Below are 14537 nucleotides of genomic sequence, written 5' to 3'. Positions count from 1 at the left end.
TATATTTGAAATGTTCGGGATATAAATCGGGTCGGTTTACAACATAAAAACAAATACAAAATAAATACAATTTGACCCGAAATCGAGGGATGTCACAATTGACTTCATAAAATTTGTTTCACGTTACGACCTGTTTGATAAATTATATTGTAGAGGTTCTAAGTCAACTCACAAGCAAATTTTATTGATAAAAAGATAATTAACCACCGGCACAAGTTCTTAAACCGATTAACACATCAAACTATGGAGCTTTGATTGAATTGGCCACATCAATCACAAATCGGTATCTTACATCAGATTTCAAGAGACGGTCCATCGCAGTGTTCACATAATCCATTGGAACTAGCTCAATATCCGCGGTTACACCATGTTCTGCCGCAAAATCAAGCATTTATTGAGTCTCTTTTAGCCCTCCAATCGAACTACCAGCAATGATCTTCCTCCCTGAAAATTAATCCCATCTAGTCAAACAAATGTAACTCTCTCAAGAAAATATGATATTAAATTGAAAAAAAAAAGGGAAAAGAATCTAGCAAACCCATAATTAAAGAAGATGTATGTAGCTCAAGTGGCTTCTCTGGCACACCCACAAAAATAAGTTTCCCATCTGGTTTCAGCACACGCAACAATGGTGCAATCGGGTGAGTCACGGATACGGTGTTGATTATTCCATCCAATGAATTTGCTGCCGTCTGGTTACAATAATGGACCAAATAGTCAATCTTTAAAGGCACAAATCAACTACAATAAGTATACATGCTATGCTACATCTAGTTTTCACAGAAACACTATAAAGTTAACTTTTTTTTTCTTAGTTATGAGAAATACGGTTTTTGTCCCACCTTTTAAAAGTATTGACAGAATTTTTTGTTACGTGGTAAATGAGAGCCTTGGATTTAGTTCCATACAGTTAAATAAATTAAAAAAAGTATTAGAAAAGTTTAATCCTACAGAACCCAACCGACGGTTATGAGTCCAGTTTCTAATAGGTTCCGGGTTACAAATGGGTTCCGGTTCTGAAACTGTTTTTTTTGTCACATCCATCTTCAAATCACAAGAAATTAATATATTACCTGCATTTGTTCAAGGTCTTTGCTGACAATAAAATGGTCAGCTTTAAGTCCTTCAAGTGCTTCTTGCTTTTTAGACAGCGTGGTGCTAAACACAGTAACCTCAGCCCCAAAAGCCTTAGCAAACTTGACTGCAACATGACCCAGCCCCCCAAGCCCAACCACGCCCACCTTCACACCCGGCTTGTCTAACCCAAAGTGTCTGAGTGGGCTGTAAGTGGTGATACCCGCACATAACAATGGTGCCCCCAAATCAAGGGGCAGATTCTTTGGCCAACTGAGCACAAAATGCTCATCGGCCACCATTTGGTCCAAGTACCCACCAAATGTAAGTGTGTCATCATGGTAAGGTGAACTGGCAGTTAGAATCTGTTTTGGACAGTAGTTTTCAAGATCATTAGCACAACTTTGACATGATCCGCATGATCTGACTAAGTATCCAACCCCGACAGTGTCCCTGACTTTTAATTTCTCGACTTTGTTGCCTACTTCGGTCACCACACCCACAGTCTCGTGCCTGCATTAAAAAAATTTAGATCATATAATAATAATAATAATAATAATAATAATAATAAAACGACATGCCCCGGAAGAAAGGGATACGTAGTCATGCCCCATTCGTTCTTGACGAAGTGAAGATCGGTATGGCAGATTCCACAATACAAAACTTTGAACCTCACGTCTTTATCACCCGTAGTCCTGTAAATTATTATCAACAACATGTTCTGATTATTATTAAGATCTCGACGGAAAAAAGGCAAAAAAAATGGTGCATGATGCATGTGTATTAATTAGTTATTACGTACCTTCGAGAGAAAGTGAGAGGAGAAAGAAGTCCTGAAGAGTCTCGAGCAGCATAACCATATGTGACATTCGTCAATTTCGGGTCTTATTTGTATTCGTTTTTGTATTTGTTTATTATGTAAACCGACCAGATTTGTAAACCGAAGCTTATGTTATAATCAAAATGATGGATTTATGTTACAATATTGTTTCACACTTGTTGGGTCTTGAAAACATCATATTTTTATTTTTATTTATTTATTTATTTTTTTGTTGTTTTGTGTTTTTGTCTTGATCCATTTTGCATGAAAACTCTTGTGTCTCACACCCATATTTGACCACCAACATTATCTTATATATACACCACATTTCCTCTTCATTTTCCCTTGCTACAACTCCAAAAAAAAAAAACTCTCTCAAACATCAAAGATTCAAGGTTATCTTCTTAAGTGTTCTTGAAGGATTTTGGTCTTTCATCTTAATTAGTTTATGTAGCCTTATTAATACTTGTTTATGGTTGTGCAACATATATATAATATACACCCCTTGTTTACCTTTGGTAGTTACTTCTCCGATTCCGGTCGGTGAGGTTTCGGACCCCATAAGGCAAGGCTTCATGGAGGACTTCGTGTCCTTGATATATATACATCTATATAACTTGTTCATACATATTAATCTTGCTTATTTTAGTTTGTTGGTCATGTTTACAAGTTCCATGGTTATGGGTTTTTAAAAGTCTATGCTTCGGTTTAACCGTAAATAGCTCTAAACCGTAAACCGAACTTTGTTACTAGTTTTGTTTGTTTAAACATACTTAGTGTTAGATCTAAGTTTCTAAAATCATTTTTACAAATTCTATGGTTATGGGTTTGTAGAATCTTACCTCGGTCTTAACCCGAAACACGATCCGAACCGAAAACCGAACTTTTGTTTAAAGACTTTATTGTTAACTTTTGGTATTTTTTTATTTGTACATTATTATACAAGTTCTTTAGTGTTTGAACATGTGGAAACCATCTATGAACTTGTTGTGAGATGGAAACCGAACCAAACCGATTCTTGCTCGCTTAAGACACACAAGTGTGTTTTTTAGCCATCAAGACTTGTATATTTCTTTAAAAATAGTTACAAATTGATTTTTAAATATTTTCTTAAGTACTTGGAAATGTTGGATCCAACTTGATCTCATAACAAAGTTTGGACCGACAAAACCGAACATTCGCTTAACGTGCGTTGTTAGTTCTAAAACAATGAAACTACATACTTGGTTAAGTCTTATTAAATTTTATTGAGTTATCTCATAACATTCAATATTTTGGAAAGTTGACTTTGGGTTTGACCAATTATCAAGACCCGAACCGACAACCCGAACACTCGATAAAAAAACCCGTTTTAGTATCTTTATTCCAAAGGGATTTGCATTCTTGCATTTTACCCACCTTATTACTTAACATAGGTTGAGTAAATATTAAGGTTAGATACTTTAACCCGGTTTCGAGCAAACTTACATTTTTAAAGGGTTATTATTATAAATTCTTAAATAGTCACATTTTAAACCTTGAACTTTAATTATTTACATTTCTCAACATTTATTTTGTTTAAAGACCTTCAAGACAACCTTTCTAAATTCAAGACTTCTTTTCTTTTTAGGCATTGTGCGTTAAACTCGTCGTTCCGACAAATCTCTAAATTATCATCTTTCAAGTTTACCACTTGAAGGTGAGTACTTCATACCCCATTTTCCATCTTTTATTTTGGGGGTGACATTTTCATACTTATTCAACAAAATGCTTTATATTTGAATCTTAAACCACAAACGTAGTTGTATACTTTACCTAAATAATTGTTCGATTTGGTGTTCTATGCTTATATGCCTATGTGTTTATCGCTTTTGGTTGGTGGAACTATAAAATCCTAGACTATTTGGCATCCCCTTATAGCAAGGTGTTGTTAACGTAATGCAATTAACGATAACTATAAAATCCTAGACTATTTGGCATCCCCTTATAGCTAGGTGTCGCTAATGTGTTTAGCGATATCTATTTATCCAAATTACCACTTTTATTTATCGTTTCGTATGCAAGTTTTGTGGCTATCTTTATTATATACTAATATGATTAAACTTATGAATTGCTCACCGACCTTTGTGTTGACAAACTTTATTTTATGAAATGTTGCAGGTTTGCATCTTGGTTGATTTATGATTGTGAAGAAAACGACATCAAAGACCTTAGGATATTAGTAAAAATGAACAATATCAATTTGCCATATTTTGTGATATCTTGTTTATGGTTATTTTATGGATAATTGTTATGTGACATTTTTGATGTTGTGAAATGAAATGAGTTTATTAAATACTGGCACTTTAATTAGTGTCATGTGCTTATGGACAATCGTTACACCTCGGCATGTTCCGCCGCCTTTGGTCGGGGTGTGACACCATAGGCCTTGATTGGATGCTCAAGTTTCGGGAGATTTGGCCATTGATGAATTAAGCAGGAGTGATAGGGTACAGAATTATCATCCTCCTCATTTATTTCCTCTATATATATTTACAAGTATCACATTATAATTAGAGATAATATATCATCAAAACAATTATGAGATCCTAGAAAATCATTTAAATACATAAGTGATATTATTCCTATTAGTGAGTGTCTTGGGGGTGTATATGGAGGGCAAACAGAAACTTTTTAAATATAAAAAAATATTATTGCCTTTTATTTCTCATTCATTTATTGCACTCTAAATTATTTTTTACATTATAAAAATCTCATTTATTAAGAGCATCTAGAACAACAAATTTATATAAACTGTCATGTCATCGACACATTATATTCCAAACCTCGTTTTAAAACAAATATCAAATGTGTGCGTGTGAGAGTGAATGCCATATCATCATTTCTTTACAAGCCTCTAGATCAAAGGACTTCACATCCAAAACCTTCACTCCACAACAAGGAGATTTGTGTGAATACTCTTAAAATTATTGGGATATTTGGAACATAGGTAGCGTTATTAACATGCTATTAAAATTATAATTATAATCCACCATACTCACATTATTTTAAATAAAATTAAATAGTAATTATTTTTATAGTTAAATTATTATTGTTATTGAGTGAAAAAATAGTAAATACCCTATGCTTTCGTTGTAGTGAAGATACATTTTGCTTTATTAAGTTACTCCACAGCATATGGTATAATATAGAATTGACACAGACATAGGAAGATAAATGCGTAATGTGTCACGAATTTTATTTTTTTTTATCTTAACATATCATTTTGTAATTACTAGCTTTTTAATAGTTTTTTATCCAATCAATGTAATACACGGGTGTTTAACCTAGTTTCAAAACAAATAAATAAAGGAGTGAGCTTGTACGCATGTTATCTACGTAATCTAACTTACTCAAAGGGACAACAAAATAAAAACCCTTGATACAGCACGCTGAGGTGTCATACGAGCTCCATAATGCAAGGCTATCTCCAAGAATTTAGTATAATAGTTATATATTTGAATTAAATAATAATCATTAAAACTTAATAATAATTGTGTTAATTAAACAACTGAAAATGGTATAGGAACGAGTGAGTGAAATTGATATAATATGGGATGGAAACAAAGGTGATTAGATGCTGATTGAAAGCAATTCACCCTAAAAACATTATATCTTTTAGACCACACGTAGTTGCTCATTTTGATCTCTAAAACAAGCTCAACACCGCCCCCAGCTCGTTTTCTTCCTCGTTTTGTCAAGCCGTGTTGTATACAAAATGCTCGTTGTGTGAGAGAGAATGGAGGCTTTTGAGGAGGTAAGTAGGAAAATGTAATGATTTTAAGGGAGTTTTGAAGCTTTTTACTCCTGCGTCACTTTTTGCAAATCTAGTCATGCTGACCTGGACGCCACGTGTCAGAAAACTCACGGTTGTGCTTAGGTGCTGTTTGTTTTTCTGAAAAAATTATGCGCGAACTCTTTTATTGCGCCGCATAGACTACGCGCAGACATTGTCATCTACAGACTGTTTGTTTTCTCAAAGACGTTTCATCAAAAAACGTCCGCGCAAGTTCTTCTTAGTGCAGACTTGGCTCATCCATTTCTGAGATCTTTTAAGGTCTGCAGAGGGTTAAAACACCACACCCTACCAACACCCACTGTCCACCACCGCCACCACCCGCCGCCACCGTGCATTACCACCATCCACCACCCACCCACCGTCAGTCACCACCACCACCGTCCGATTTCTTTATTTGTAAATGAAGGCTTCTCATGTATTTGACCTGAATTCACGGGTATGGGTCTCACCAAACCCAGATAGCCTTTAAATGGATTATAAAATCTCATTAAATTAAAACTTATTCTTACTAAATATTTGATATAAAAATCTTATAAAAGAGAGATATACTAAAAATTAATATCTGTTTTTTTTAATATTATTTATAATTAAGAAAATAATTTTATAGTAAAAAAATAAGCAAATCATGGGTCTCAACAAACCGAGATAACTTTTAAACGGGTTATAAAATCTCATTTATTTATGAAACTCTTTCATCATCAAACCTTAAGTATATTATTAATTTCTTAAAATAAATAAAATTATAATCCAAAAAATTATATAAATATTAGAAACGAAAAATGTAAAACAACCCTTGTAATACGGGGATAAAACCTAGTTATTATATATACACATCTATATACATTTTTAGATATATTTAGAATTATAACTTCAATATATAATAACTATCGTGTAAATATATACTTGATAAATGGAATAGAAAGCATGTAAATTATGGGTTCGTTTACATTTAGTCTCATCAGTCTAGTCAAACGTGATATGTGACAGTGGCTCGGGCTCGAGCTCATTATTAAAAGAGTGACTCGGGCTCAAGCGCTCGAGCTGAGGGTCATCTAAACTCAACTTGATTCAAGCTTATAACGAAACACTGATTTCAAGTAGGTTGCTTGTCTTGTTTACATTTGCATCAAAATCACAAATTCCTTTTATGATGATTTCAAATTCTTTTATGAACTTGAGAAATTATTTGTTTTTGTTTTTTGGTAAGACGTGACCGCCCGGCTAGAGAGAACTCATCTTGCAAAAGCTTGTGAAACATAAAACAATTTCAGTTTGTTTCCAAAAAAGATCACATGAAATAAACATTGGGTCACGTTTTGCTACCGAACCCATGGCCACAACTGTACTTCATGCATGTGACTGTTCAATAAATAATTTCCTTGCATTAATTCAATCGAACAGATACTAATTTGAACAGATGCAAGCTAGCAAATTTTATTCAAAAACAGAAAATGAACGAACTATTGTTTAACTGACTCGTGTTCTAAAACGAGAAACAAAATCAATCTGGCCTCACCTATGGAGCTCTAAGCGACTCGTAGACTCAGCCTGTCAGCCACATCAATGACAAATCAATATCTGGTTAGGTCGTGTTATTTACCCGATCGTTGAAGAGAACATCAAGTTCATAGAATCACGCGATCTCTACCTATTTTTGCAAATGAACCAACACATCCTGCAAAATTTAATTCTACTTTTAAAAATATTTTTGTTAAGAAACTCTTTCTAAAGATTACAAAACTCACTTCGATAAATATAAATTGTTTTATAAAGCTTATATAAGTAAACTTTGAACTATTATGGTTTTTATGAAGGGAGAATTCTCATCATGTTTCTTTTGAAGAGAGATTCAAAAATTATCTCTAAAACAAAGGAATTTCTAGAATGTCCCCTTCAAACTCGTCGCCGGCGACATGTCTTTTATGTGGCACAACGAGTTTTGTTGTCACAAGAAAACGACACTTATCACCAAAGAAGTTGGTCTGACATGTTTGCCAAATATTTGATTGGGCCGCAGATTTTTTGTTCCCATATATGGTTGAGTAGTGTAGATTTTTCGATTTTTTGTCAGGACGCGTAGATTTTTTAAATTTTAGGCCAGGATGCATAGATTCTTCAAGTTATTGATGGGGACACATAGATTCTTCAAGTTATTGGTCGGGAGGACGCATAGATTCTTCAAGTTATTGGTAGGGCCGCCTTGTTTTTTATGGCATGTGTTATCTTCTTGATGGACGAAAAAGCTTGTCATGATGAATAAGCGACGCGTCGCCAGCGATGCATTAGGAGTGGACAAATCTGGAATTCGATTTTTGAGGGGACAAAACAATAATGTCTATCCCATAAAGGGACATTTTTGAAATTTTCACTTTTATAATTGTATATAAATCGATCATGTCTGGTTCTTAAACAACTCAATTACTGAGTGTCATATATGACATGAATGCTGTGAGTTCAAATGCTTCAACTTTATTTGAAAAACAGAGATTCAACTTTATAAAATTGGTTTGAAAGATGACTATAAAGTCGTCCCTAGGCCATGGATCCTTTGTAGCTTCGTTGTTTAGTTTCGTAGACGTACTTCCTGGGTAGTCAGTGATGTATATATGTTCGGAATCCGTCAACCATGTATTTTTTCTGGTCTTACTTTCATGATGTTTGTGTTGTACTTGAGCTAATCCATGTATTAACAATAAGTGTTAACACTACTAGAAAATTATTTTTTACTTACATGTGATTCCATAGTTGCGGGATCATAGTGCTGAGAAGCGAGAAGAGTCGTTTCTTCAGTTTTGGGATCACACGTGATTTTCATTATGGCATCACTGGTGATCCTGCAGTTTCATTACGGTGAGATCTTGCACTCATGATACTTTTTTGGAGGTATGTTTTAATATAATCTGATAAGTATTTATTATCATAAAAAATAATTTTCATAATTAAGAGTGTTCTAAACTCAACCCACAAGAAAATTTTATTCATAAAGAGATATTAGCCAACCATTGTTTCTTAAACCGATTAACATTATATCAAACTATGGAGCTTTGAGCGAATTGGCCACATCAATGACAAATCGGTATCTAACATCAGATTTCAAGACACGGTCCACAGCAGTGTTCACATAATCTATGGGAACTAGCTCAATATCCGCAGTCACACCATGTTCTGCCGCAAAATCAAGCATTTCTTGAGTCTCTTTTAGCCCTCCGATCATGCTACCAGAAACAATCTTCCTCCCTGTAAATTCCATTTAGTTGGACAAATTGCTGCCAGCTTAAGAAAATATATGTAGTATGAAATGAAAACACTTACCCATGATAAAAGAATATGTTGGTAGCTCAAGTGGTTTCTCTGATAATCCTACACAAATAAGCTTCCCGTCTGGTTTAAGCACACTCAGCAATGGTGCAATGAGGTGGATTGCGGAGACTGTGTCGATTATTCCGTCCAATGAACTTGCTGCAGACTGGTTACAATAATAGATCAGATTATAATCAATCCTTATAAACCAATATTTTTATGACCGGACCGGTTATTGAACTGGACTCAAAAATAATAATTAATTTTAAAAATGATACACAAAATATATATTTACTATATTAATTTAATTTTAATGTTCAAAAAATAAAAAAGAAATTATAAGAAATCAATATCCCAGTATCCCACCTTCATCTGTTCAGGGTCTTTGCTGTTTACAAAATGATCAGCTTTAAGTCCTTCAAGTGCTTCTTGCATCTTAGCCGGCGTGGTGCTGAACACCGTGACCTCGGCCCCAAAAGCCTTAGCAAACTTGACCGCAACATGACCGAGCCCACCAAGACCAACTACACCCACCTTCACACCAGGCTTGTCTAACCCATAGTGTCTGAGCGGACTGTAAGTAGTGATACCCGCACATAACAATGGTGCACCGGAATCAAGAGGCAGATTCTTTGGCCAACTCAGCACAAAATGCTCATCGGCCACCATGTGATCCGAGTACCCACCATATGTAAGCGTGCCATCACGGTAAGGGAAACTGTAAGTTGGAATGTGTTTCGGACAGTAGTTTTCAAGATCAATAGCACAGCTTTGACATGATCCGCATGCAGGGGCGGACTTACATTGAAGTTTGGAATGCACCACCTTAAACAAGCTAAAAAATTGGTGGAGTGGTTAAGACCCTGGCTGTTAACACAGATGTCTCATGTTTGATACTGTTGCTGGACTTTTTGATTCTTTGTTTTTTTTAATTTATTTTACTTTTTTTTAACATGGTCTAAGCACTATTTTATTTTATTTTTTAAATATTTTTAGGGTTTCAAACACAGCCCATAGTAGTCGCCTCCTCTCCTCCATTCCCCGGTCCGTTCACTTCAATACTTGGTTTATAATCTTTATGTGAGGGTATGAATGTGTTGCTTTGGATAATATTGAAGGAGCGAACTAGAATTAATGGAACTGATAAGAAGCTTTCTTTCACTTCTATAAAAAATTGTTTAAAATGCTATTGGTTAGCTTCTCATTATTAAGTGATTACTATTATATGCAGTTTGAGAATCATACCATCTATGTTTGAGATAAAACTACAAGGCAATGTAAAAGAAAGTAAATTAAATGATACTTTTAAAGTTTTTTCTTTATTTGTTTTTCTGATTGATTTTCTCATAGTCTAGGCCTTGTTTAATTGTTTAGTTTATTATTTTTTTACTTTTAATTGTTAGTTTGATGCTTTTTATATTAAAACTGAATTCGACGTGCATGTATTTGTGTTAGTTTCTTACCCTTATGCAGTTAATCTTACACTAATATCCTCACACTACTTAAAAGAATGTTAAAAGAATGATTCGAGCTATTTTTTCTTGGTCTTTCTATTGCAGTTTGCAGATAAGAAAAGGTAGAAGTTGCAAAGTAAGTATTTATCATATCATTTTATGATATCTTATTACTTTGATTTTTGATAATTCCATCTTATCTCATGCAAACCTTTAGCATTTTGTGCAGTTTTCTACATGATATGGGCACAAACACATCTAGATTTTCTCAAGAAAAGTAATGGTCTTTCACACTGTTTTTCGGCTGTGAAGCATGACTTGACTCAATTTGTAAATATGTTTTATGTAATTGTTTTTATTATTTGCACAATTTGCCCCATACTAAGATTAGACTAAGATAAATTAGGTGATTAATTAGTTGTTGAGAAACTAATAATAATGTCATGAAAAGGCACCGATCTTAGAGTTAGCTTTAGGATAAATGCACAAATATATAATGAATTTTCAGCATAAAGAAATAGCAGGTGATGAACCTTACCCGAATCGTCAAACTGACCAGAATTTTTTTATATTCGACTATATGAAATTAGAAGATCTAAAAACTGTGCACCATCCGGAAAAAATTCCTGGATCCGCCGCTGTCCGCATAATCCTGACAAGACTCCAACCCCGACATGGTCCCCGACTTTGAATTTCTTTACTTTTGTGCCTACTTCCGTCACCACACCCACGATCTCATGCCTGCATTAAGCAGACATGATGAAAAGGATAATAATAAAGCTAACCAAGTAACGATAATGGTAAATTGAAAGTATCTATAATGATAAATCAAAAAATAATAACTGTACTTACCCTGGAATAAGGGGATAAGTGGTCACGCCCAATTCGCTTTTGGCAAAGTGAATATCAGAATGACAGATCCCGCAATACAAAACTTTAAATCTGACATCTTTATCGCCCGTATACCAGTGAATCAATATCAACAACAAGTTCTGATTAATATCTTGATTTCGATGAATAATACGCAAATTGTATTACCTTCGGGAGAAAGTGAGAGGAGAAAGAACTCCGGAAGTGTCTCGAGCAGCATAACCATAGGCCTTGATTGGATGCTCAGTTTCTGGAGATTTGGCCATTGTTGAAGCTATTGGTGGAGGTGTAAACATAAGTGTTTAGGGTGGTATAAATAGCTAGAGGTGCAGTGGGGTCATTAGTGCCAAAATGAGTTAGGCAGTGGCCTTAGGCATCTGAAGAAACACCAGTCGAACCCCGACAGATTACGAGTAACCTGAGGGTTAGATAGACGTTTCCCACGAGGGGTTAATTCCGGCAAGATGGTTCTTCCGATAACCTGCAAAACAGACACCGTGAGCTCGTCACTAAGAAAGGGGGGGGGGGGGGTTCCTCCTTGTGACCACCCTCCGGCGTGAGAATCAGTCTATATTACTCTTTGAATATAAAAGTATATTATTAATACTAGAGCAGTTATCAGGTAAATTACACAAGATATTAGATGATGAAATGATAATACCATTTGATGTCTTTTATAGCCGAAGGTGGGTTTCCAAGGAGGTTTAGCCGGCCTACTACTCTGCCAACTGTGGCCTACGCACGTGCTCTGCTGGTAATTGGTGGATAGGCAGCGGCTGACAGTGACCAGGCGTGCTGTTCACTTTTCCTTTTCCACCAACTACAGGCTAGGCACGTGGTATGGCAGGAGTTGGTGAGCAGGCGGCGGCTATTGGTCACAGTGCTGTGGCGTGTTGTCTGCCATGCTGCTGTCAGTGAGCTGTCGTATCGTTGGTAAGATCTTTTGTCCATACCTCGTCAGGTATCACACAAAAGATCCTCCATTATTATACGGACTGGCTCATTTAGGCGGGAGTTTTCCCCCTCCCGCCTTTATGCGGGAATGTTCCCGGCTTTGCTCATTCCTTCTTCAGGTGACTACTGAATTATTACGAGTCTGAGCCTTATGCGTGTAGCCATGCTGCGCGGGTGGCCAGTCCCTAATGGCGGGTATCCGCACCTGCGGGAACAGGCGGATACTTGGAAACCATAGGGAGGCATTTCCTGCGGGACCAGCTTGCGTACCGCATGTGAGGTCGTCACAACTCTGAGCGTGGTGGGTCATGCGGGTTTGGTAGGTCGCGGCGCAGACGTCCCTATGGTGAAGTCTGCGGGTTCAACTGCGCAGACATCCGTTTAAGGAGTCTTGCGTGTTCAACTGCGCAGACGTCTCCTTTTAAGGAAGTCTTGCGGGTCCTAACCACCTCTGCTGGGACCTACCTCTTCAAGTCCCCCCAGTCCAATGTTCTTCTCATGAATGTTTAATAAAGTGAGGTGAACTTTTGGACTTAAGCAATGGGTTTTTGAAAATGGTTTAGTTTTATGGGTTTTCCGCGGGAAGTCTTACCCACGGGTTTCCCAATGTCACGCAGAATTTCCCAATGTTCTGCTTGATCTCTGGGATGATGCGGACAGGTCTGTAACCTCCCCGCAAGTCAGGAGCGTTTAGAACCTTTTGTGTAGATTCTCCATGAGGTCTTGGTGGTTTTGAACATAGTGATCAATCATGTTATAACCACCAATTCCATCCTGAAGTTTCAAACAATCTAGTTCTTGATGTTCCCTCTATGCGGGGATGTTAATCCCGTTTCTGCAAGCATGGCCCAGAAGATCCTTCTTGGTTTCAATTCCCATGGAGTGCTCGGTATGCGAAGGGTTTTGCCTTGACGCTGTACCCGCACTTCGTCTTATTAGTTACTTTACTCCCAAGGTATCCCTGGCGTTAAATCCCTGCAGGGCTAGGTGCGTGAAGGGTTTTGCCTTAACACTGTACCCGCACCTGACTTATGGTTGCCGAGGTGTTCCTGGCGTTTAATCCCCTGCGGGCGCTAGGTATGTGAATGGTTTTGCCTTAACACTGTACCCGCGCCCGACTTACAATTGGGTGCCGAGGTATGACTTTTTACGGGTGTTAGGTATGTGGAGGGTTTTGCCTTAACACTGTACCTGTGCCCGTTTTGTAGTTGGGTGGAATGCCAAGATTTTCTCGGCTTCACTTCCCTGTGGGTGCTAGGTATGTGAAGGGTTTTGCCTTAACACTGTACCCGCACCCGGCTTCATAATTGGGGTTTTTCCGGTTTCCGTTCCCTGCGGGTGCTAGGTATGTGAAGGGTTTTGCCTTAACACTGTACCCGCACCCGGCTTCATAATTGGGTTTTTCCGGTTTCCGTTCCCTGCGGGTGCTATGTATGTGAAGGGTTTTGCCTTAACACTGTACCCGCACCCGGCTTCATAATTGGGTTTTTCCGGTTTCCGTGCCCTGCGGGTGCTAGGTATGTGAAGGGTTTTGCCTTAACACTGTACCCGCACCCGACTTCATAGTTGGGTATTCTTGGCTTCTGTTCCCTGCGGGTGCTAGGTATGTGAAGGGTTTTGCCTTAACACTGTACCCGCAGCCGACTTACGGTCAACTGGATAGCCGGGGTAAGGGGTTTTTCCCGCTTATTTTTCGAATCTTTTTGAATCTTTGAAATTTGAATTGGTGAAAGGATAAGAACAGTCGTCGTGCGACGGTTTCTTCTGACTGTGTCAGGACGTGCTGGCAGTTATGGCGACGTGACATTATATGGTCATTCCAGACGCTTTTTACGGCGCGTGGGCGCGATTTTTCGGGCGCGTGGCCGCAAAATTAATGGCACTCGTCCTTTCAACAGCTGTTGCCAGCTTGCCTGGTGCCACATGTCACGGTTTCATTGCACCTTCAATTTCTCTCTCCTCCGCATTAAATTCATCGCATTAATTGCGATCACTATATAAAGGGGGAGAGGGTCCTTTGTAATTCACACCTTCACTTCTTCTCTTCATCTCTAAGGCGATTTCTGGTGAATACTCCCTTATTTAGTTGAGCATTCCTCCGAAATCGTTTCTTCTTCCTCTGCAATATGTCTTCCCATGATGCTGAAGCTGTAGCCGACGATAGGAGTACTGCTGGCGAGTGCCAGTGTGCTCTACCTGTCGATCTGTACCAGTACGTCGTCAGGAAATTCATGCTTGAGTCTCTTGA

At 37.4% G+C, this 14537-nt stretch overlaps 1 protein-coding gene and 1 pseudogene across 2 annotated transcripts; both read right to left on the bottom strand.

The window, feature by feature from the left end:
* Positions 1-266: 266 nt before the first annotated feature.
* Positions 267-1929, bottom strand: LOC143608177 (8-hydroxygeraniol dehydrogenase-like). Its single transcript, XM_077083331.1, has 5 exons — positions 1877-1929; positions 1649-1769; positions 1074-1580; positions 539-692; positions 267-444 (listed from the first exon to the last, which is right to left on the bottom strand). Exons 2-5 carry the CDS (start codon positions 1679-1681, stop codon positions 392-394), a joined length of 747 nt encoding a protein of 248 aa, XP_076939446.1. The 5' UTR covers positions 1682-1769; positions 1877-1929; the 3' UTR covers positions 267-391.
* Positions 1930-8723: 6794 nt separating this feature from the next.
* LOC143608176 (8-hydroxygeraniol dehydrogenase-like) lies at positions 8724-11603 on the bottom strand (annotated as a pseudogene). The gene is made up of 5 exons (XR_013149158.1): positions 11318-11603; positions 11115-11206; positions 9378-9799; positions 9024-9177; positions 8724-8948 (listed from the first exon to the last, which is right to left on the bottom strand). The product of XR_013149158.1 is annotated as an 8-hydroxygeraniol dehydrogenase-like (transcript).
* Between the last annotated feature and the right edge of the window lie 2934 nt (positions 11604-14537).

This window comes from Bidens hawaiensis, unplaced genomic scaffold (assembly GCF_021521415.1).
Source record: "Bidens hawaiensis isolate Kalapana, Puna unplaced genomic scaffold, B.hawaiensis_p1.1 tig00102374_1, whole genome shotgun sequence".
Lineage (NCBI taxonomy): Eukaryota > Viridiplantae > Streptophyta > Magnoliopsida > Asterales > Asteraceae > Bidens > Bidens hawaiensis.
The sequence above is the reverse complement of the archived record's forward strand: the minus strand, read 5'-3'. Positions and strand labels throughout refer to the sequence as shown.